Below are 25,796 nucleotides of genomic sequence, written 5' to 3'. Positions count from 1 at the left end.
TTCATTTCATTTCATTTCATTTATTTCCCACATATAAGCTGACAGTATTTCACCAAAACGCTTACACGGTATAGTACAAAGAAAAACTTAAAATTTAAAAGTTGTGCATACAATAAAAATTAAAAATCAAGTCACAAAATAAATTAAGCATACAATAAAAAATAAGTCACAAAATAAATTAAGTCACAGAATATACCAATTAATTACACAGAAATCACAGAATAAATAAATGTCACTATCAATAAGTCAATAAAACATAAACAAATAAAAATAAGTCAATAAAAATAATAATAACAATTCATTTACACAGAGTCGAGAACAGGTATGACAGCTTCTAGGAAAATACCTAACTGGTCAGTAAAGATGTCGGCATCCGGGACCTGCATCAGCAGATTATTTATAAGTGCGATGGCCCGAGCGGAGGGCGCGCTCGCCGCACGTACAGTCCGCGTCACAGGGCCTGCCAGTAGGCGCCTACGCCTTCGTGCAGGACGTGCGCCACCCGAAACCGAATCCCCTTCCATTGGACAGAAGCTGGGTAACGGAACAGCAAGCCCCACGCGGCCCAGGACACTAGGATTGTCGACCCTACCCCAGAACAAAGAGTGGAAATGCGCTATGAGGAGCTTTTTGCGTCTGAGTTCCAGAGAGTCCAGGCCGACCATGCCCAAGACAAAGCGGGAAGGGTAGAGAAAGGGATAGTAGCCAAACATCTTTTTATAGGCAAACCTGGCAAATTTGCGCTGCACTCTTTCAAGCACGAGCGTATACTTTGTCTCATGCGGATCCCACACGATAGCTCCATACTCCAACCGACTCCGAACATAGGCAAAATAGAGCGCCAACGCTGGCCTAAGACTTGTAAATTGGGCAGCTGTTCTAATGATGAACCCTAAAGTTTTGCACGCAGTTTTACAAGTCACAGTTATGTGTTTTCGGAAGTCGAGTTGGGTATCCATAATAAGCCCAAGATCTCGTATATCGAAAACTCTTTCTAGCTCAGCACTGTTCAGGCGATACGGTTCAATGATAGGGTGCTTTGCCCTAGAGAATGTGATGACTTTACATTTAGTGGTGTTAAAAAGAAGGTGATTCTCTTCACTCCATGCTACGACTGCATTGATATCATCCTGCAACCGTCCACAGTCAGAAGCACCTTTAATGTCTAAAAAAAGTTTTAGATCATCCGCAAACAATAAGCATTTGGCAGCACTGACGACCTTCGGCAAATCGATCTATTTGATTACGAAGGTTAGGCTGACCCAATACTTGCGCATTGACCGATTTGTCTCGCTGCGACCGCAAAGGACATCTAGACGATAATTGTGATACTGTTGTGGTTAACTAATGAAGAAATACAAGGGAATATGTAATTAACCTTGAATTAATTATTAGGGTTTCGTACCTAAAGGGTAAAAACGGGACCCTATTAAGTACTAAGATTCCACTGTCCGTCTGTCCGTCCGTCTGTCTGTCCGTCTGTCTGTCTGTCACCAAGCTGTATCTCATGAACCGTGATAGCTATACTATACCCATTTGCTGTTATAAAAACAAATAGGTACTAAAAAAACTCTCGGTGGTCCGACACGCACTTGTTGGTTTTTTTTTTCTAAACGAAGATAACGTAATTAGGAAATCACGCAAATTTAATGCAGTAATTATTTGCCCTGAGTGTCAGTATCAAAGTCTAATTAGAATTTTAACGAGTATCGATTTGTCAAATACGGCGCCTACGTCCAATTATCAGCGCATTCCGTATTTTGGTATTTTACAAGTCAACATTACTCGTAGGTAGTGTAGGTACAATAAAACCGGGAAAATGCGAGTCGGACTCGCGCACGAAGGATTCCGTGCCATTACGCAAAAAACGGCAAAAAACACGTTTGTTGTATGAGAGCCCCACTTACGCTATATTTTATTTTTAGTACCAGTTGTTGTTATAGCGGCAACAGAAATACATCATCTGTGAAAATTTCAACTGTCTAATTATCACGATCCATGAGACATACAGACAGACGGACAGATAGACAAACGGACAGTGAAGTCTTAGTACCTACTAGGATCACGTTTTTACCAACCCTCAAACCAAGTACCGACATAATATAACGATCGAACTCGGTCCATCCGTTTGTGAGCTACGATGGTACATACAGACACACCTCAGACAAATATTGGCGACAAACATATAACACACCTCTTTTTTGCGCCGGGGGTTAAAAACAGCCGATTAGGTCACGATTACGAAAAGTTTGATATGATCACAGAAGAAATAATAGTACTACCGTACAGAAAGGACACTTCCTACAAACCCGAACTTTGACAGCGATTCAGGGTCGAATCATGCTATCCCTTTCTAATATATGGCAGTATCCCTTTCGGGTATTTAGGGTTGTCAAAATTTGTGTGATTATCTTATCTGTGGTCGTGCACGCACAAGGAAGTCAATTGGTGCCAACCCTAATAATTGCTCGGAGCAATGCTGAGCCGAACGGAGCCGAGTTCGACCGAAGTCAGGAGTGTCTCCCCACTGACATGACATAACCCTCCGTAACAGCATGTTAAAGTCGTTGACACTGGCCAGCTTATTGTGTAGCAATGCTCTTAAGGTGTCACATCCTGCGGCCTGATAGCCTATCATATATCAAAGTGATATCAATTGACCATAATTGAGGTCCGTTCCGCAAACAATAGTTGTTTTCATAATCCATTCTCAATGTAAAGAAAACAATTACCTGTTGAATGTTGAAGGTTGCTTTTACAATATCAATTTTTTTATTGACAATCAACAAATACAGATGGTAGTACCCGAGTTATTTAACCCATGGAGCGACCTACTGTCACACGTGTGATAGTAGTTAGTATAGGAGTTCCATACTACGATAATACTGAGGCGCTCCACGGGTTAAACGTCAGAATTTCATAGAAGTTAGCTCTTATTTATATTATGTACTGATTAGGTATAACTAATGGTGAGTCATCTGAATGTCTGTCGGTAAGATTTCTTTTATTTGCTTGTTATTGGGTCACGTTAATTAAGGGCCACATATTTACGAGTTATTTCACTAAAGCTACACTCTAAAAAATGAAGACCAACTAAGAGCAGTTTCTTCTTAGTTGACGTTAAGTTAATTACAACAATTACGATCTTATATAAATCAATGACAGCTGATTACTTAAAACAATAAGTGTATCTGTGATTGAACTAATAAAGTAGGTATTGATTAATCCTAACAATTGTATACCTTGCATCTATTATTAACTTGTTGACATAATTATGTAACGTAGGTTGATTCAATAAATATCAAGCTTAGTTGATCTTACTAGGGTCAATTAGTTACCATAATTCTTTTTCATGTATATATTGAACAAGATCTTAGTTGGCTCAGTTACATAGCAATAGTAAGATCAATCAGAATTACCTTATTTGAAATGTCGAAGTCCTTGTTAGGCTCGTATGGAATCAAGATGCTTGATTACGACTATCAAAATATTGATAGGGCCAACCAAATTTTTTTTAGAGTGTACCACTAAAGTGACTGGGCTAACCGCGAAAATCGAAGTTCGCAAATTGCGGGGATTATTCTCTGTCACTCTAATTACGCCTTCATTGGAGTAAAAGAGAAAGATCCCCGCAATTTGCGAATTTCGGTTTTCGCGGTAGCCGCTCTGGTTGTCCCGAAAATCAGCGCACCGCCACGGCAACCCGCTAACGTGACACGTGCTGACGTGGCAACCATTTTGGCGGGTATTAAGGTTAACTCACGCTAGACCGGGCCGGGTCCGGGACACAGCTTCCGGCGCCTCGTTTTCTATGGAAAGCAGCACGTGATCATCGATCAGCCGTCATAGAAAAAGATATATCATCGACACTCGGCTCGGACCCGGCCGGCGGTCAATCGTGAGTCACCCCTTAATTGATCCTGTTTAATACATTTATATGATTATATATTTTAGTACCTATTTTGTTCACACTAAAATTTCTATTTCCCTAGAAATTAAAGTATTTTAACTACAGTATACTTACTCATATAATCTTGAAGCAGTAACTGTTTGCGGCGACGCGGCCGCTTTCCCCACCAGCGTGCTACGGTTACTGCGATCAGGTTACTGTATCGACTAGATCCATGCTGCCCTGCTAAACTATATAGCAGTATCTCAAATGAAAATTTAGTGCAAACATGTACCTACCTTAAATTCTTTGTCAGAAAGTTCAATTTTCAAGATCATTTGTTTTTGAGATATGTACCTCCATTTAGCTCAGGGTAGCATGCAGCCGTGCCATGAACATTGCTGACATTTTTAGTATATCCTGTATTTTTTTTTACATGACCGGCCATTGACCTGTCTGAGATGATTTAAATATATTTATTTTTTGGCCAAAAAACTCATTTTGCAAGCTTTTATCGCTGACTGTACTTTTATTTCCACCGGCAACTAAGGCAACTAAGGCAAGTCACGACAATTCTAACGACCGCAAATACAATTAATTTGCGTTGTTTTATCACAGAGTTCCCGTGGCCACCTGCCTCCATCATCAGATCAGCTCCATGTCATCCAAATATTGCATTGTCATCCGATTGTAGGTACCTACAATTTACGCAAAATTTCAGCTCAATCGGAAATCGGCAAGTGGCTCGGCAATTTAGTTTTCAAGACTTGACCCACACTAACTAACATACTATAATTCATTTTTTTTAGCATTAGAAAGAACTTGCAAGAAGTTAAGCGATCTTAACATGTCTTTTAATTGAAAACGCTTTTTAAAAATCAAAAACGATTACTTATGAAAGCAGAAGAATATAAATGATCGTATTAGATTCAATAATTGTTACATATTTGCCGTAAGTTATTTTCAAAATGTGTTTTTCAATTAAAAGACAGATCAAGATTGTTGCAGAAAAAACGAACTATAGCAGGGCAAGTTAAACGCACTTTTAAATAAAAGCTTGTAAAAATGCCGGCACTGATCATTTAACGGAACTATTTTACAACACATCATAAATTATCATAAATACCTTAGATAAGTCAAGAAACAAGAAAGCGGCATAAATAAGCGTATTTTATGTATGTTGGATAAATTGTCAAGGGGGCGTATTCTGATTTTAACAACAAGTTAATGAATTCGATCTGGCTTTGTTATGGATATGATCTGTCAGTGTCAAAAGTAACACACTGAAAGAAATTTTGAGTTAAAAATATAGCTTACGAGTAGGTAAAGTAAACGTACTAGAGCTCGACATGCTAATGCCCAATAGATGACACCTTGCTGTCACCTCTATTGACAATGACTTAAGTTTCTAGATGACATGTACTGGGACTGGGACCGCGTCGAGCACCCAGTACGTTTACCTTACAGGTTCGTCAGTAAAGATTTCTAAGACTTTTTGATATGATGATATAGAAGGTAAAGGAGTAGATGAATTGCCTGATAGTCAGCAATTACCGTCGCCCATGGACAATATGGACATCCAATAACACCAGAGGGGTTGCAAGTGCGTTACCGGCATTTAAGGTGGGAGTAGGCTCTTTTTCATGAAGGTTCAAAAGTTGTAAATAAGCTCTAGGTGCTTGAGAACAAATCTTCACAAGGTACTTACCTAATTAAGTCGGTCAGTAATTAGGTATCATATAGGTATGTAGGCATAAAGAACATAACGTATTTTTCTTAATTACTCGTAATGCAGGTTAATTATAAGATGTAATAATGTTTTGAAAAGATGTGTCCCGCCGAGTTTGTTGCCGGTCCCATATTGGGATACCCTCCTCCAATTGAGGGGGGATTTAAATCTTCTCGGGGCAGAGGTGTACGGTTGGAGACGGTAAAGGTTTATTTGACGTTCATAAGCGCATTGTAATATGCCTACTTGAATAAACTATTTTTTATCTTATCTTATCTTATCTTAACTCTGAACCTGAACTAATGACATTAGCCAAATCGTTAGATTTACGAGTATTACGTAAAGTACTATAACTTTGTCGTTGTAACATCCTGTGTGTGTTCGCAAACGAGGAATTCAATTAAGTTAAACTGATAAAGTAATAAAGTGAAAGTCGAGATAATTAGGTACCTTAATTAATGAAAAAAGATAGGTAAGTATATTAAAGTATTTTTAGATACAAGACTCGCCGCATAAAGGATGACTCACGTTAGACCGGGCCGTGTCCGGATCGGAGCTTCCGGCGCATCGTTTTCTATGGAAAGCATCACGTGATCGCCTGTCATGTCATAGTAAAGTAAGCTCCGGAAGCTCCGGCCCGGACACGGCCCGGTCTAATGTGAGTCATCCTTAACGACGCCGAAAATAAGTTGCAAGAATTAAGGGTAGCAAATAGGCAGATATAGCTTAGGTAGTCTTTTGAGAGTCTTAAAGAAAAATACATCAATATATTTGCACTCCGTATTTTGTCATATTTTTCATAAACCCGTATCAAAATTTTACAAACATTAGAAAGCGCAATTTATTCCTAATTGCCTATAGGTACTTACTGAGGCGATATATTAACTCTCACGTCAAAATTATAGTCCGTTTTTTTTAGCATTAGAAAGAACTTCGCAGAAGTAAGCTTGAGGTTTCAAATCTGGCACTTCTAGCAGTAATAATTTGAAGTATATTATATGTATTGACCATGCTAAATTAGATAATTCAATAATTATTAACAAATAACGAGCCTGATAGAAACTGCACGCTTGCTTCTGTGGAGTTCTTTCTAATGCTAAAAAAAACGAACTATAATCAGTTTAGCCTACGGGGCGTGCCCAAGAAATTAAGCACGTGTAAAATACACTTGAAAAACATTAATCTCCCTTTCATCATTCGGGTAAAAAGTTATAAATCTAAATACATATATCGTTAAACAGTCACATTATCAAAACAACCGTACCGAAGCCTGTTGCTAATAGTTAACTAAAAGAAGACTTACCAACAGATTAAATAAATATCCAATTTATTCACACTATGCAAACACCACACACTCACAACATCGAATAGCAAAATGTTTTTAAAGTTTTTTTTTAATTCGGGCTTTGACGTGCGTCTATAAGGCCGGGCCGCGAGCGACTGATGGGTGGAGTTTGATAGATACAATTACTTAGTTAACTCTATTTTAACTTGCAACTACTGTGTTTGAACTTGTGCAATTTAAGCTTCATTGTAATTGTAATTACTTACTACTTACTACTGACTGTCTGAGTATCGTAAATTATTTGCAGTAGGGCTACCACCAATACTGAAAATCGTCAATTGCGGGGATTTTTCTCTGTCACTCTAATTACGCCTTCATTGGAGTAAAAGAGAAAGATCCGCGCCATTTGCGAATTTCAGTTTTCGCGGTAGCCGCTCAGGTTGCAGATGATCGCTCAAAAATATCTGGTCAAGTTACGAATGTAGGCTTTAAGCTGGGCTTGGAATTGGTTTTTATTAGTGTTCCGTACAAAACTTTGTTCACGGAACACTTATGGGATCACTTCGGTCTTGCAAATCAGTTAAATGCGTTTTTCTCAGAGACCGTTTGACGTAGACACCTAAAATTTGGAACAGTTATTTCCTTTGAGATCGACTCACGCTTGACCATTCTTATATCTTCTTTCCTATAATCTATGGTAATTCGAGTCTACCATAGTGCGGTCAAGGAACTTAATTTCAGTACCATAAACGTACCTTGTCACTCTTGTGTGGTCTTGGTGGAATTGTACCAGTGACAATGGTATGAGATCCCTACTGTGTGACTTTCATATCACTATGTCCGTGTGTATATCACTGTGACAAGGTAAGAAATGATACTTACGGATAGGGTTACCAGATACAAATTTAGAATTTCCTGACAAAATTCCTGATTTCCGAATATTTTTCCTGACGTTCATATTTTTCTAGGTCTAGGGGGGGGTCTAGCCGTTAGCGATGGCCACCCGAGCATTGAGCTGATAGCCGCGTATTAAATATCTTAAGAACGGGTCACTCACGTATTTTAAGTCGAAAAACGCTCGACATGTTTCACTCCGTACCGAGGTACCGTTAATATGTCTGTGTCTCACGGAAGTTTTGGTCTTAAAACTGATAGCCGCGTTTTATTAAGTTTTATCAAATTTATTATTTGTATTAATTTAAGTAAATAAAAAGGTACTTTATAAAAAAGTCTATCAATTTGAAAAAAAAATCCTGACATTGTCGTGTTCCGTCCCCATTCCTGACAAAAGGCCAAAATTCCTGACACGTTAGGAAAATTCCTGTCATCTGGTAACCCTACTTACGGAAATTATTACAAACTTCGTTGCACTGCACAAAAGGGGTCCACTCTATCTTTCCACCTGATTGTACATAAGAACAGAACTACCTAAATGCCTACTTCTGCTGCGGGCTGTACCTAATTATGCAAGCTAAATAACTTTTTAATTTTACTTTAATTACCACCATGTATTTTTTGATATTTGGACGTTTTAGTTCTTCCATCACGCGTCCGCAACAATGTTAGTAAATAGTAGCACGTGGACGTGGACATAGATACCGTTATCTGAGTCTGACACGATATATTTAAACAAAGCCTTTGTGCATCAGCAAATATTGAAATTAGTGTAATTCGGCGCTGTATCAAACTGTCTGGCAAACCAATTTATTAGTAGAACTGCAATGCGGCTAAAAAATATAGACTCGAAAAGACAATCTTCCAGATATTCTCATTAGACATATTGAATCTCGCGCTTTTTTCTATTGACAAAGTTGGCTTGCCAGAGTTACTTATATTAATGTTATTTGTATGAAAACTTGTACTTAAGATCGGCACCCGCTTAGACTAAAAATGTGGAGGTGGAGATAACCCGAGAATTTTGTATAATCCTACCTTATTTATTTTACTTGCTTATTTTATAAGAATTATAAGTGTTTTTTTCAATACACATAGGTATGAGGTTCTTTAGTTCCAATAGGAAATAATGTGCTTGGTAGAGATGATTATTAAGTACCTACCTAGCATAAGAATCATTACCTACCTACACGAACAAGTAGTCCATCGGTTGTAACTTTTATTATAAACCACTAATTAATTAATTTGATTTTGTAACAATAGTACCTACTAACTAATTAACTATTATAACTCAATTAAGATTAAAATCATTAACTGAAAAATTAAGGAAGCTAGCTAAAATATTGAATATCCAATGTACAAAATTATACCTAAGTTTTTCAAACATCGTTAATATTCCCGCCAGAAAAGCTGCCAGTTCGAACGGAAATTTAATTTTAGTCAACCACCTTTTTTATAAAACTTATTAAATTAGTATTGTGTTTATATCAAATCGGTGTCGTCCATTGCCCCATTGAAAATAATTATTTTCAATTATTTCGTCGATGGAACCTTTTATAAAATGTAAAAGTAGGTTTTTAAACAGTATTCAATTAGCGGCGTTCCTGTCCGTCGCTTGTCAAAGCATTCAACTTTTTTCACTCATTTGTTTTTAAATGTGGAAACCTATCGTTTTAGACGTTGAGTGCATCGTTTGTAATAAAACGTTGCAAAAAATCAACCACGATCCGCGAGAGATATCAAGAGAAATGGGGAAAATTACTAATCGCCGGTCAAGGACTCCAAATTGGTCGCTTCAGGAAAAACAACATTTGCTTGAATTAATTAGAGAGCGAAAAGAAGTCGTCGTAACGAAGAGTAACAATGGACCTAATTATTCAGAAGAAAAGGATGTGGCTTGGAATGCGATACTTCGCGAGCTTGCAATTAAGTTTGGAGATAAGTTTATAGGCAGTTCTACAAAGAAAGTTAAGACACAGTGGCAAAACATGAAAAGAATCGCCCGCGAAGAAATCGCATTAAATGGACCTGAATTACACAAGTACACGAAGCTGTCTTTGGAAGTGTGTGAAATTCTAGAGTTATTGAAAGATGGTGTATTGAAAAATGTGAGTGAGCATGATAGTACACTAACCACTGATGTGGAAATAAAGGCTGAACGCATTGAGGAGTAAGTACATAACAACAATTGTTAACTATCTTTAGGAGTTTATACCACTGAGGCTTTTATACTATACCTACTTATGTGCTTAACTGTGAATAATAATAAATTGTTTCACAGGTAACTGAGGTAACATAACTTTTCCTAATAGGTATCTCTACATTAACACATTAAGTGTAACCTACTTAAATTTATTAATAAGCACTGAACATCATCATCATCTTTCTAAACATCAACTTAATGAGATATTTTTTGTCACCACATAAACAAAGGAATTAGTAAAATGACATTTTGGATATAAACTTAGGTTGAACTTTTTAGTAAAAAGGTTAATAAAAGCTACATCATGATTCATACCTGTAACATTAATTAACTGCAACTTTCAATTTCAGGGAAAATATTCAACCAGAATGCATTAATTTTAACAACAGCTCTACCAATATGGATGTTCAAGTGGTAAATGAAAACAACCTGAATTCCTTAAATCAATTTGATGTGACCGGTTCCTCTAGCTCAGATAACAATGATCTCAATGAACTGGTAATTGATGAATCCAGAATTTGTAATGAAGAAAAACTGATTGAAGTAAAACACACAGCCTCTATGACTGACATTTCAATGCAAGACTTAACATTTCTTAATAAAGAATATTTCAAGTAAGAATCATATTAGAAATAATTCTGTTTTTAATAAATAATTTCCAGTTCTTAAGATAATTTTAATATTTCCTTTGTTTATGCTTTCAGATACACAGAGGAGGAAAAAGCTCTTAAGATAGAGTCGCTGAAAGAAGAAAGACAGGTGGTCAGAGCAATGAGAGAGACGGCAGAACTGAATAAAATTACTGCTGAGCAAAGATTAAAACATGTTTTGTGGGTCAAGAAACAAGAAATGTCGTAAGTTATCAATTTTGTACTGATACTTTGGAATTTGTATATTGGCGCGTAATCGTTACTTCTCTGTGTCAAGTGAAGTGGCAAAGGCAATCATTTATGTTAATTATGCCGTGTGAAACATTCAAATAATAAAGTTAATATATTGTTTTGTATGGTTATTAATATAAAAATTAGCAATTAGTTTTATTTGTTGCAATAATTAATGGGGTTTTTGTTCCTTAAAATATTTTTTGTCAATTCGTAAAACGTGTTCCTGCAACAATCGTTGTCTATGCTATGGACTCTATGATCAAATATAACTGTCAGTCAAGCTGTCATTTTTGCACACTTGCACTTGTAGCCTAAGAATATTGAAAAAGCGTTTATATTTTGCATTTTATCGATTTATATTTTGTAATTAATCATGAGCTTCGTTGCTAAAACCAGAACTTCACTTTTGCCAGCCATCTTAAGAGTAAGGTAAGTTTTTTATGCCGGTGTCGGGTGCCGGGGTGCGTAGCTGCCGCAGGTTACGCAATCGTCCATCAACAATTAAAACCACGTCCATTTCGCACCAATATTATCGATTAAAGCCATAATTTATATGATAGTTCTCGAGATCGAGCGAACTCTATACAAGTTGATTACGCGTCGATGATATCATTTATTTGTTTGCCATCTTTGTCAGATATAAAAATAACCTCAGTACTTTGTCGTTGTCACTGAAAGGTCAGTTGAGTTTGTTGTTTATTTCTGTCAGCGCATCCACTGCAGCCCCAGATTATTCATCAATTCAATCGTACTTGCTAGTGTCGGTAAACAGTAAACACTTTCTAGAAAGTCAATCAATCAGTCTTGCCAATTTGGCTCCATTCAATAGACATACGCAGTTTGGCATACGCAGTTTGAAGTTTACGACTAACACAGGTGTGTGCCAAATAGTGTTAATTAATTATTTCTTTCTTTAATTTTGCTGCTGATCATTATTGATAATAATCAAACGTCGGACTATAGGGGGCAGTTTGAGGGCAAGGTAAGGTTTACAAAAAAATCTTAACTTACGAGTATTATAATGTACCTAGTATTTGTAACATAGTTAGTTAAATTAGTTACCCGTTATCATTTATTCATCTTTAATGTGTAAATACTCTTTGAAGTGATGACTGATAGCCCACTGAAGTGGCCACTTAAAAAACAAATAAATAGCTGACATGACATCATTATGACTGTTGTTCATACTTATATTTGTTGGTAGAGTGCCGTCTAATCAATAGAAAGATTTGCTTTATTTGTTACATTATAAATACTACGAACGTCGTCGTCTCAACACTTTCCACATGCGCTGCATCCGGAACATATTGGGCATATCTTGGAAGGATAGGGTCACAAACGAGAGGGTTCTTGAGATTGCACAGCTGCCCAGCCTCTTTGCGCTGCTAAAGCAGAGACGCTTACGCTGGCTGGGGCATGTGTATCGAATGCAACCTTCTCGTTTGCCGCGGCGTGTTTTGCTTGGCGCCGTTGCTGATGCCAAAAGAAGTATCGGTCGGCCGATGCTACGGTATAGGGATTGCGCCAAGCGAGACATGCACTCCTTCAACATCCCAGTTCATAAATGGGAGGAGCTTGCCGAGGACAGAGATAAGTGGCGCAAACTGGTGTTCGACGGTCGCAAAATCCACGATGAGGCTTGGTTTAAGACTCTCGCCAATAGGCGAGCCAAGCGTCATATGCCCGATATCTGTTCGCCACGGGCACACTACACCTGCCAGTTTTGCGGTCGTGGTTGCCGCTCCCGTATTGGCCTATACAGCCATGAAAAACGTTGTCGCCCTGCCTGACACTGTTTGTATAGTCTGCAAAAGACTGAAAGGCCTTTGTTGTGTTGTTGTATAAATACTAAGTACAAATACTCGAAAGTGAATTGATTGATTTGCGAACCTTACCTATCATTCTGACATGCCACGAAAATGCCCGCTGGAGTCCGACGTATGATAATAATTTACAAGAGATTGAATCTATTGACTCATAAACAAAAGAACAGAACATTTTTCTTTATCTAGTAGGCTGTGCATGATGAAATTAGTGTTAATTTTTATGAAATCAAACACATTATGAACAAGAGATTGTATTTTGTTACTATATTAGAAAATGTACTTTTCTAAGCGCCATCGCACCATTTCACTCACCCGGGGTTAACTGGTTATGTAGTGGGATGGTGCAAGTGACGGTAAGATAATTTTTAATAGGCTGAATCTGCACCCGTGGAAAACAGGACTTATTTGGCTAGTCTACTCTCATGCCTTGCATTCATAAATAAAAAAAACTTATTAGTGACCAGTAACTTCCTAAACTCAGACTTATACATTTATTTAGCAAACAGGGCACACCAAGATATATAATTAATTGCACAGAAAAAGCATCAGTCTCCTGAAAACAATTTAGTCATCAATAAAATTCATATAAAACCATTTCTGTATTCCAGAATGTACTCTGGAGAACCCGGATCTGGTGCTGGCAAGGGTGGCGGTGGCGGTGGTGCCATCCGTGAAGCCGGAGGTGCCTTTGGCAAGATGGAGGCTGCTCGGGAGGATGAATACTTCTACAAGAAGGTAGTTATCCAGTTTGTTTCAGTTAAACTGTTTTGTTGTTAGTGTTTTACATTGTTTATTTCATCTGGTCAAGAAAAACCTAACATTACTGTCATAGTAGTCACCACTGTCAACAGTAGGTTTATGGTTGACCAAATGATAACACAAATATCAGTTTTTATCACCATGCAGTTGAAAATGAAAGAGACAAGCTCTCAAATCAATAGAAGCAATATTAATCATAATATCCATACTGACTTAAGAGATATTTGGTATGATAAAACAATATAAATACTTATAAAATGTCAATAACTCAAAAACAATTTGTGTATGGAGGATACACAAATCTCCATGATCACATAGGAGTGTTGTCTTGTCAATAAATGTAAGAAAAAGAAAGGAATATTGATTACATCAGATAAAACATAAATGTGTTATACAAAGGTGAACTTATCTCTAAGATGGATTTCTAGATGCATATGGACCGTGCATGCTGGATCGGAAACACGTGCACATGTACATTGCCAAAGCAAGTGCTACATCTACCTTTCTCGTCAGTATGTTTCCTTGTGCATAGTAGCATAACATAGGCTCTGCCATCTTGTGGGCTACATCGGAAACATAAACGACACATTTACGCCCTGCACCAAAAATCTGACGGCTCCTATGCTGCCCCCTATACTTATATAACGCCTATAACTACTAGACAAATTACATAATATTCTCTCGACTAATTTTGCAATTACTTATTTCCAGCAAAAGGAACAACTCGCCAACCTGAAAGGGCACTTGAACAAGGAGATTGCGTTCCACCAGGAGCAGATCAAGCGCCACGAAGATGCCATCCGCCGTCACAAGGAGCAGATGGCTGAGGTGAAAGAATAAACTGTCTGTGGTGAGGCGTCTCGGAAGGCAGACAACTCTTAGAGACATGACTAGCACTAACAACTCTTGGGAAAATGATTACTGGCTCACCTGTATACTGATGTAGTGCATGATTGTTTACCATCGTATTTTCTCGGAGACGTTCGTATTTTTCTTGCTACTTCAGTCGAGCTCAGTGCTGAGACTGACTGAAATAGCAAGACACGTTCGTAAGTTTCCGTGAAAAAACGATGGAAAATAATTACGCACTACATCTGTACATGGCTATGTCGTGTTATGTGTAAAACTGTAAACCACTGATTTATAATTACTATATTAACTAAAATGCATGCGAAATATAATCAATTGTGATTTCTGTTTCTATGTTACCCTTTTGCGACACTGTTGACTTACTGTTGGTGGATTTTCTTTTATGGTTCAAAACAAAAGGTTAGCATGAACAGAAATGAATATGTATGCATTTAGCATTTTATACATACTTTTTAAATAGTGTTATCAATTTCAAATTTTAATAATAATAGTGGAATGTCATTATAAATCAGTGGTTGCTATAGATCTAGGTTACAACTCATGTCTTAGACCTTTGGACATTGTAACGTAATGTTGCAATAACTAAAAGGTTTTACAATTATGTTGAAGGATGTTACTTATTTTATGCTTTTATTTTGTTTAGCAGTAGTTCGTATGGAAAGATAACGCAATTACATAATTCTTAAATCTGCTATTGTGGTTTTATTGTTAGTAATAATTATTAAAAACTTGTTTCTTAGACATTGCCACACACTGCAATGTCAGGAAATATAGGACCAAAAAAGTAATCAATGTTAGGGTGCGGCGATATGGCGTCACTCGCTATCCAAGGAATGAAAGATGCCATCACGAATATTCGCCGAATCTTTCCTTGCGTGGCTACGTAATTAGCTACAGCATAACGTTGATTACAGCGCCATCTATTGAGCAGTAGCGGAACTTTGACAAACCGTGCTAAACATTTTTAGCCATCAATCAAAGTAGTTGGTCGCACTATCATGTGCCTTACTAGTCATCCTAGTAGACACAAGATGGCGTTAAAAAGGCGGTTTATAAATCGTCGTTTTATTGTACAATGGGGAAGACAGATGGCGCTCTTATTAGCACAAAATGATTGGAAAAATGTAATTAATAGTAGAGTCCGTCGTCCGTCCAATATAACTCTGCACCGACTAGGGATTTGCAAGCGACAGTGTGGAAATATAAATATACGTCATCACACTCCTACATATACTTACAGTATTAAAAGTCTGAGAAACGATATTTTTGTTTATGATATGACCATGAGTCAGTCATGAAGCAGTGGTGGCCGAGTGGATATGACGTCTGACTTTCAATCCATAGGTCGCGGGTTCAAATCCTGGCTCGTACCAATGAGTTTTTCGGAACTTATGTACGAAATATCATTTGATATTTACCACTAGCTTTTCGGTGAAGGAAAACATCGTGAGGAAACCTGCATACATTTGCGAAGAAATTCAAAGGTGTATGTGAAGTCCCCAATCCGCATTGGGCTAGCGTGGGGACTTTAGCCCAAGCCCTCTCGCGCATGAGAGGAGGCCTGTGCTCAGCAGTGGGACGTATACATATAGGCTGAAATGATGATGATGATGATGATGAGTCAGTCGGGCGGGAAGCCCTGACCGACAACTAGAGTAATTTCATCGATCATTAAATAGTTCACACAATCGATACGGTTTCAACACGGTGGCACTGGCTAAAATAAACGACTTGGTTTCACATTACATCAAAAAACCTTATATACCTACCTAGACACGATAGGTACGAGTAATATTTTAGTCTGCGACCACAGAGCTTGGGAAAGGAAAAATGCGGTCATTACTCACCGTATGGTCTCCTAACACCCAACCCTTAAGCTTAATACCTACAGACTTACAGAACAGAGTAATAATAATAATAATAAACCCCCAGGGCAGCTTGTGGCGAGCTGAATGGGAAGTGACGTCCCTTGGGTCCCATACCCCCGAGAGTCGGTCAGGCCCCTCTCTTCAGCTTGCCTTCATTGGCCGGCTGGAGTGAACACTGAGCAGGGGCCGCAGGACTCTCACCTCTGGCTTGCCTTAACCGGCCGTCCAGAGTGGGGTGTCAGAGCTATATGCTCGCAGGGCGGAAGTGAAACATGCCTAAGACGCGAGTTGGCACAGTGGCTGCTTACAGCCACTGGGTAGAAAGCGGTGCACACCTCTCCACGCCCTGAGCCGCTCACGTGATGTTGTCCCCTTGTCGCTCCGTGCGAGCGGCCGTTTTCGGGGACCCATGTTGTGAGTTGGCGAGTCACCACCTGGCCCATTTTTTCATGTTTTTTTTAACATATGAGCAGGGCAGGTGCCATAGTCTCCTCCATAGTCCCGGTTACTAGCCCACTAACAACTCAACGCAATAGCCCAGCCCGGTTTCTTTTTGTACCTTTTCTTGCAATAGTCCTACACTAACCGGGGCTTGTCCTTGGGTGCACTACTATAGTGCAAACAGGGATAATCGTCGGTTGGTGTCACATTACATTTAGAGTAAATTGTCTTATTACAAGGGGCCTCTACGTGTTGGCTTCGGCCCCACGTACGCCTTCCAAATGCCCGGGACCCCATGGTCCCGAGAATTTGTAAAAGACAGACATAATAATAATAATAAAATGCTTTATTATGCTTTATTTAGAGTACTTAAATACATATTATTATATATAGTAAATTTTAAGCGAGCTTTGAAATCTTATTAATAAAGAACTACATATTTAATAAGAGGCTAGTAGGCACAGAAATAAGGTTAATCGTGTTTTCTCGTTAAGAGCCCTTATTCCTTAGAGCGTTCACCGATTTTGCGAAATAACACTCGATAGATGGCGTTAGCGCTCGGTACGCGAGCGCCGGCAAAGCTATGCGCGTTTCAAGGTAGAAGAGAATAATTTTGATACTTTTCAATTTAATTTGCAAGTAAAATTATTTAAACGTTATATTGGCACTCTTTATTTTATTTTATAAGCATGGTAGTAGTCAATAGAGTGTATGTGTTGAGATAATATATAACCAACGACGAGTAAATAATAATGATTGTTTACCTATGTCATGGAATTATTGTGAAAAGTTCATCCATGAAGTCAAGTAACTTATTGTCAGTTCACCGAGGAAGTTGAATAATTAAATGTTTTAAAGATAAGATTATATTAAATAATAGTATGATTATAGTAAATAGTAGTGTGTATGCATATACAGGGTACCCAAAAATAAGTGCATTCCCATTGCCAGGGAGGTTTAGGGATTATACTGAGCAGCTTATACTATGGGACCAACCCCGAAATGGCAAAAAAAATTTGACTGCTTCATAGATTTTGGCTAGTCCATTTTCTACGGGAGGGTACATTTTTTTAGCAACCATAAATAAATAATAATATATACCTGTATGCATATACAGGGTACCCAAAAATAAGTGCATTCCCGTTGCCAGGGAGGTTTAGGGATTATACTGAGCAACTTTTACTATGGGACCAACCCCGAAATGGCAAAAAAAAATTTGACTGTTTCATAGATTTTGGCTAGTCTATTTTCTGTTGGAGGATACATTTTTTTAGCAACCATTTTCTTGCCAGCAACGAAAAAGTACTTATTTTTTGGCCACCCTGTATAATAACAATAAATTCGAGAGTACTAACAATGTAACAACTACTGAACACTCTGAAGTTCGCTTTGATGTCTAAAATAGAAGTAAGTATCTCCGTTTTTATTTAGTACGAAGTTAATTTATAAGGTTTACTTGATCCTTGTGGGTGGGAAGCAAATGAAGCTTTATTTGTAAGTATATAAAATAATAATAATAATATTTAATAATCTATCAACCGCATCTAGGTCGATAGTGCTCGTCAAGGCAAATCTATTGAGCCCAAACACGATGGAGTTATGATGAGTAGGTTAGGAGTTCTGGTGACCAACTCCTGACTCCATCATGAGAACCTGGACTTCATCTAGATCGTTGAGGTGCTTGTCGGGGCAAATCTATTGATTCCAAACACGATGGAGTCATAATGAGTAGATAAGGACTTCTGGTGACCAACTCCTGACTCCATCTCATTAATGGAGTCAGGAGTTAGTCACCAGAAGGGTCTCGTGACTCTGGACCTCATCTAGATAGATGGTGCTCGTCAGGGCAAATCTAATGAGCCCAAACACCATGGAGTGATAATGGGTAGATTAGGATTTCTGATGACCAACTCCTGACTCCATCATGAGAACTTGGACTTCATCTAGATCGATGGTGCTCGTCGGGGCAAATCTATTGAGCCCAAACACGATGGACTTATGATGAGTAGATTAGGACTTCTGGTGACCATCTCATGATGGAGTCAGGAGTTGGTCACCAGAAGGGTCTCATGACCCTGGACCTCATCTAGATAGATGGTGCTCGTCAGGGCAAATCTAATGAGCCCAAACACCATGGAGTGATAATGGGTAGATTAGGATTTCTGATGACCAACTCCTGACTCCATCATGAGAACTTGGACTTCATCTAGATCGATGGTGCTCGTCGGGGCAAATCTATTGAGCCCAAACACGATGGACTTATGATGAGTAGATTAGGACTTCTGGTGACCATCTCATGATGGAGTCAGGAGTTGGTCACCAGAAGGGTCTCATGACCCTGGACCTCATCTAGATAGATGATGCTCGTCAGGGCAAATCTAATGAACCCAAACACGATGGAGTGATAATGAGTAGATTAGGAGTTCTGGTGACCAACTCCTGACTCCATCATGAGAACCTGGACCTCATCTAGATCCGTGGTGTTCGTCAAGGCAAATCTATGGAGCCCAAACATGATGGAGTTATGATGAGTAGATTAGGAGTTCGGTGACCAATTCCTAACTCCATCATGAGAACCTGGACGTCCTGGACATCATCCAGGTCGTCCGGGTATAATAAAAATGCAAACCCTAACCAGAATTCAAGTAACACTGAAAATCTATCACATAAGCGAGAGTCGGTTGTTAAAATTAAATATGGTGTAAAAAATGTACTCCCTAGGATCAAGATTTTCTAATCATAGTATACAACACTTCTCGGAACTCGCTCGATGTTTACGAAGCAACGAGCGCCTGACGGACGAGCACACGTCCGTCCCCTAAGCGCGCTCGGCGGAGAATGATCGCGCGGCGTCGCTGCAGCGTGATTTATAGGTCTTTTAAAAAAATATAGATTTACGGCAAGGTAGGTCCTATAGTTATGATTTTTTTTTTATGAGTAAACATAAAGTTATAGTTTGATAAAATTATTTTTTTGTGGCAAAATATAAGTCCTATTTGCGATAAAAAAAATGTAATGTAACCCTGTTTTCACCAAAAAAATGAAGAAAACTCGGAAGGTATTTTATCAATTTTTTTAAATGAAAGTTCGACTTTCAAGCATGTCAGGCCCTCGTACAAGATATGGTGAGTTGAATTGTAATCATTCATGTACCAAATGATTCTTTTCTTCTAATAGTTACGTCGTAATCTTGAATGAAAAAGGAAGCATTTTGCAAAATACGCTCGTCTGTAGGAGTAAGGACTCTTAATGATTTCCGTGGTAGTATGCGTATGAACACGACTCATTATACTCGTATTATATTCGAATTTAAGCTATATGTATTATATTATTTGTATTTTAAGAGTAGGTAGGCGCATGGGATAAAACTTGACCGAAACGACCTTAGCTTTTTTTTTACGTTTACAAAATTTAACGAGATTCGTCTAGACAGCAAACGTAGGGGCCATAGGAAGTGACTTGTAAAACTAATTGAATCGGTGGGGCGGGTAATTGATTTCTATTCGGATCGTGTGCATACATGGCGCTTTCGCCGTACGGAGTTGTACCTGCTCACGAAAAATAATTAAGTATGTGTCAAATTTTGAAATTGTTTTTTGTACACGACTGACGAAGGAAGGTTATTTGTAAGTAAGTAAATACACTTTATTGCACCACAAAGAAAAATACAATAACAGATTTACAGTGTAAATAATGGTAGCAACAGGCGGTCTTATCGCTGTAAGCGATCTCTTCCAGACAACCTTTTTAGGGTTCCGTACCCAAAGGGTAAAACGGGACCCTATTACTAAGACTTCGCTGTCCGTCCGTCCGTCCGTCCGTCCGTCTGTCACCAGGCTGTATCTCACGAACCGTGATAGCTAGACAGTTGAAATTTTCACAGATGATGTATTTCTGTTGCCGCTATAACAACAAATACTAAAAACAGAATAAAATAAAGATTTAAATGGGGCTCCCATACAACAAACGTGATTTTTGACCAAAGTTAAGCAACGTCGGGAGGGGTCAGTACTTCCCGTGACCGGGGTGACCGTTTTCTTTTTGCTTTTTTTTTTTGCATTATGGTAGGTACGGAACGGAACCCTTCGTGCGCGAGTCCGACTCGCACTTGCCCGGTTTTTTTTAGGGTTCCGTACCCAAAAGGTAAAACGGGACCCTATTACTAAGACTTCGCTGTCCGTCCGTCCGCCCGTCCGTCTGTCTGTCACCAGGCTGTATCTCACGAACCGTGATAGCTAGACAGTTGAAATTTTCACAGAAGATGTATTTCTGTTGCCGCTGTATCAACAAATACTAAGAACAGAATAAAATAAAGATTTAAATGGGGCTCCCATACAACAAACGTGATTTTTGACCAAAGTTAAGCAACGTCGGGCGTGGTCAGTACTTGGATGGGTGATTGGGTGACCGTTTTTTTTTGCAATTTTTTTCCGTTTTTTTTTTTCATTATGGTACGGAACCCTTCGTGCGCGAGTCCGACTCGCACTTGCCCGGTTTTTTTTTGTATACTTACCTACTCTGCGATAACCAGGTAATACATAATACATATGTGGCATTCCATGGTTCCATGCCAAAAGGGTACGTGCTTATGCTCCATGTAAGTACGTAAAGGGTCCTTTATGGTTCCTCTACACGATGGGCCAACGCCGGCCACTCCAAGGGACGCAGCCATGCGGTAGAATGAGATAGCAATATAACTTGCTCCCTCTAACGCATAAATGAGTCCCTTGGAGTGGTCGGCATTGGCCCATCGTGTAGAGGAGCCATTACGGAAAAATTTCAATTTTTTACCAAAAACTGTTTTAACAATAGGTACAAATTATAATGGACAAGTACAAGTTTTAAGGCCACCACACTAGCGTCTTTTGAGCGTCGCGTCTTGTCAGGGCTATGGAAAATGGCGTCGCTGCGCAGTGGCGCCAACGTTGCGTCGAGCAGCAGCCATAGAGTTGACTAGACGCCGACGCTCAGAAGACGCTAGTAGGGGGTGGCTTTTATATACAGGGTGGCCAAATAAGAGGTATACACTTTATTTTTGAAATTTTATTCTATAAAATATAAAAAATATTAAGTATTCCTTGTTAAATATAATATGTAGGGTCAGCAATTACACATGGAAAATAATGTCAGACAAATGTCCACCTCTAGCAGCATGGCAGATGCGAATCCTTTTCATCGCGTTTTTCATCACTTTTTCACACATTTCTGGCGTTATCTCAGCGACAGTGTTTCGAATATTTTGTTTTAATTGCTGAAGGTTCGTTGGCCTATTAGCATAGACACGTCCCTTTAGAAAGCCCCAAAGAAAAAAGTCAGGAGCTGTTAAATCAGGCGATCTTAGGGGCCAGTCAATGTCACCGTTTCTCGAAATTAATCGACCGGGAAACGTTATTTTTAATGTTTCTATTGCGTTTTAATTATTAAAACACGTTGTTCCGTCGTAAAACGCTCCATAATAAATTTGCCGTATCTACACAAACTAATTTTCATGCAATAACTGTCATATTTACCGCCAAAATAAAATGGCGGCAAAAAAAAGTTGTATACCTCTAAGTTGGCCACCCTGTACTAGGAAGATTTCAATTGAGGATGTATATCGTCACATTTTTAAGTATCTGCAAAATTTATATTATTATCACGCCGATTTCACGCCAGTCACGCCGCCGCCGCCGATCTAAACATCCTCGGGCGCCGATGATTTTGTCATCGGCGCACACCTCTGTAGTACATTCGCATTTCAATAGATACTACAGATAGGGTCAATCGAAAAAACAAAGCCCTTAATTACAATTAAAAGATTACCTAATTAATGACGATTAGAACAAAAGTTGTAGATTGATCTTTCAACTAACGAATCCAACCCTCGTCACAAGACGAGATAAAAATTGCCTATTTATATCCATTTAACAATGTAGGAGATGAACGAGGGATGGTGTCGTGTGAGCGTGACTCGTGACAAATGAAGTTTAGTCTTTTTGTATGTGTGAAATGTGTTCTCTGTTCTTTTCGTTAATTCTCAAGACATTATTGAAATAGCTACTTAACTCTCGTGGCAAATGATGGTCCCTATGAAAGTTTCTTCAAGTCTCTTTAAGCGGGATTTACATTACGAAATTAGTGTCTGCAAAGACCGCAAAGTACCTATCGCAAATCGCATGCTTTTTTTTTTTTCCGGTGAGGGAGGAAATACTCATGTATACCGCCGGCCCGGGCCGACGGTTATGTCCGACTCAGCTGGGAATGGTGCCCAGCCGCCTACGGACTAAAACCTCCCCCACTTCATGTATAGTGTGTTATGATGTGATTTGGTGAGTGATTAGTGTTTTTGGGGTGTTTGTGATTTAGATTTTATGGATAGCTGGCCCCCGCTAACGGTATACGGGCGACCACCTGCCCTAAATAAGTATATATCGCATGCGTTTACCGGTGACGTTTGCAGAGGCCTAATTTATGAGTATGTCCGGGAAAGTGGCTTGAATGTATGTGTGTGTAATGCACAATGCTAAGAAAAAAATGAATGAAGAATGTTCTTTTTGTGTACCTATAATGCATGTAGCTACTGTAAGAGTAAAAACACCAGAGCACCACTTATTAACAAGATTTATTAGGGAATCACAATATGAGAGTATAGATCTGAAAATAATATGCGAGGACGCTCTCGCGTAAAACCAATCTAAGATGGACGACCACCTCTAGTGATGTGACCTTGCCGGTTATCGTAGTGATGTCAAACACCGATGAAATGACGACCCCACCGTTTAGCTCGGCCATCTTCTGACCCGACCTACGTCCCGTCAGGTCACCGTTATCAAGGCCGCCACTGAAGACTGCCGCAGCCAACGCAGTCGCAGCAAGCTGGGCCTTCACCAGGTGGCGGTAGTTTAGTAGGTTCGTTTAGTTAGGTTAGTTTTGTAAGTTTATCCTTGTAGGTCTTAGACGGTAAGACCTTGTATATTTTAATCCCTAACTGATGAGTGGTGTTGATGCGTTTACTCATTACAATCAGAGTAATTATTTTATATAACGATAACGTTCACAACAATGAAACAAGGAATGATTACGCGAGGTTAATTTTGTATTGCCAATTTCCGACAAATTATATCGCAGTAGGCGAAAAGTTCACATCGCACTTCTGAAGCTGTAAGAGTAAAAACACCAGAGCACCACTTATTAACAAGATTTATTAGGGAATCACAATATGAGAGTATAGATCTGAAAATAATATGCCAAGACGCTCTCGCGTAAAAACAATCTAAGATGGACGACCACCTCTAGTGATGTGACCTTGCCGGTTATCGTAGTGATGTCAAACACCGATGAAATGACGACCCCACCGTTTACTACATCGATCACAAGTTAGATAACACATACATTATCCATCTGTCGGGAGGCCGGACAGACCACACAGGAACGGTTTCCTTTTGAACGTGTTTAAATAAACAACGCTAACAATAGGGATTAAACTCCACAAGTCAAATAATGAAGGCGTGTTATAATTTACGTCTCGTTTATTATAGTGTTCGTTGTCCGTTAATTTCATAACTGGTGTTTGGCATAGAATAAGTTTACGGTTTAAGCGGCCCACTGATTAACAGTCCGCCGGACGGTATGGCCTGTCAGTTTTTCGGAACTGTCAAAATTTTGTTCTAACTGACAGGCCGATACCGTCCGGCGGACTGTTAGAGTGACATTCCATTTCCAACTGCAGCTGCAATACTGTTCATTTTACTATGGAAACGCGTAGCTATCATTATCAATTTCCATAGAAAATGAACAGTATTGCAGCTGCAGTTGGAAATGGAATGTCACTTTTAATCAGTGGGCCCCTTTAGAGTGTTTAGACTTGGTTTAGACTCACTTGTTTTAAGTCACTCGCGCGACATGTTTCGAAGAGCCTAGGTCTCCTTTCTCAAGCATTAACAGTTCGAGTACCGTTCACGACGGCACGACTGCTGTTAGTGCTGTTACTGCTTGAGAAAGGTGACCTACGCTCTCCGAAACATGTCGCACGAGTGACTTAAAACAAGTGAGTCTAAACCGTAAAATTATTCAATGTTAGTATGTCTCACAACAGTTTAAATCCGATTGGTGTTTGGTACTTAGGATTGTAATGTTCTCGAATGGTAACATAATTTTAATGCTGCTGCGCTAAGCTCAACTTTAACCTCCGATTACGTGATTGTTTCTGTTTACCAGTCTTGAGTTAACATGATAGGTAACTACGAATGATCTTTGTCTTTAGTCGAGTCCAAGCCGGTTTAAAGTAAAGTACCTACCTATACTCTGTATCTTTAGGTATTTAAATAAATGTAAACAAACAATTTGTACATTTTCGGTTAACCAACCAAATACAAAACCGCCTGGATCTGTCAATGAACGACCCGACTAACCTATATACATTATTTGAACGTAATGTTTTTTCTACCCTCAACTGGCTTAAGGAGCCATTTGAGGGTAGATTTTGTTTACTTTTATTTAAATACCTAAAGATACAGACTATAGGCACCTAATATAGGTAGCGCATAAGTCCCTACTCCCTAGTTCTAAACTCAGCTTTGTTGTCTGGAACCAGCGATATAATTTACTTAATGCAAACAGTTAAGTAAATGAGACGACAGATAAGTTTATCCATAGGTAAGAATAAATGTCTTAATTTGTTGAGCTAGGTACCTTGGTGCAAGTGCAAGGACTTCTATCAAAGGTAAAGAACCTAAACCTAACCGTGGCAAAACATTCTCGACATTTTTAAATTTGCATCAAATTAGATCAGAAGAATATCCAAGCTGCCTTTGTGCAATCGCGTCAAAGGGCGTGCATTCACTTTCACGAGACAGTCAGTCAGCTGTTAAAGTTTCCACCGGCGTCTGGCGCCTTATTAAAGCCAGATTTATACTTCCGGCGTTCTAGCAGCAGCAGAATTTCTCGGAGAGCTTGCAGTTTGCTTGGCACCGATCGACCGAACTACAATAAGAGTTTCGGTTGTTTTTGAGAACGGGCCGAACGTAATAAATCCGAGTGCGTGACGCGAAATAGAACTCCGTACTCCATCGACCATCGGGCGACGACCGCGACCCCTCCGCGTGAAGGTAGTCGCGAGCAAAATGGCCGCGCACGCATCAACCGACATGAAGCGAGCTCCAAGCGGCGC

At 39.1% G+C, this 25,796-nt stretch overlaps 1 protein-coding gene across 1 annotated transcript; it reads left to right on the top strand.

The window, feature by feature from the left end:
• The first annotated feature begins 9,437 nt into the window (after window positions 1-9,437).
• On the top strand, window positions 9,438-15,031 carry LOC134679879 (uncharacterized). Its single transcript, XM_063538788.1, has 5 exons — window positions 9,438-9,967; window positions 10,351-10,614; window positions 10,705-10,854; window positions 13,319-13,445; window positions 14,181-15,031. The coding sequence occupies exons 1-5, from the start codon at window positions 9,453-9,455 to the stop codon at window positions 14,307-14,309; spliced, it is 1,185 nt and encodes a 394-aa protein (XP_063394858.1). The 5' UTR covers window positions 9,438-9,452; the 3' UTR covers window positions 14,310-15,031.
• The last annotated feature ends 10,765 nt before the right edge of the window (window positions 15,032-25,796 follow it).

The sequence above is a fragment of the Cydia fagiglandana genome, chromosome 3 (assembly GCF_963556715.1).
Source record: "Cydia fagiglandana chromosome 3, ilCydFagi1.1, whole genome shotgun sequence".
Classification (NCBI taxonomy): Eukaryota; Metazoa; Arthropoda; class Insecta; order Lepidoptera; family Tortricidae; genus Cydia; species Cydia fagiglandana.
Note: the sequence above shows the minus strand (reverse complement) of the source record. Positions and strands in the feature narration are given on the sequence as shown.

Excerpts from the sequence above, each read along its gene's own strand:
- LOC134679879 (XM_063538788.1), top strand. The coding sequence starts at position 9,453 with ATGTGGAAACCTATCGTTTTAGACGTTGAGTGCATCGTTTGTAATAAA. Across the intron at positions 9,968-10,350 it reads AAGGCTGAACGCATTGAGGA|GGAAAATATTCAACCAGAAT; the intron begins GTAAGTACATAA and ends TTTCAATTTCAG. Across the intron at positions 10,855-13,318 it reads GTCAAGAAACAAGAAATGTC|AATGTACTCTGGAGAACCCG; the intron begins GTAAGTTATCAA and ends TCTGTATTCCAG.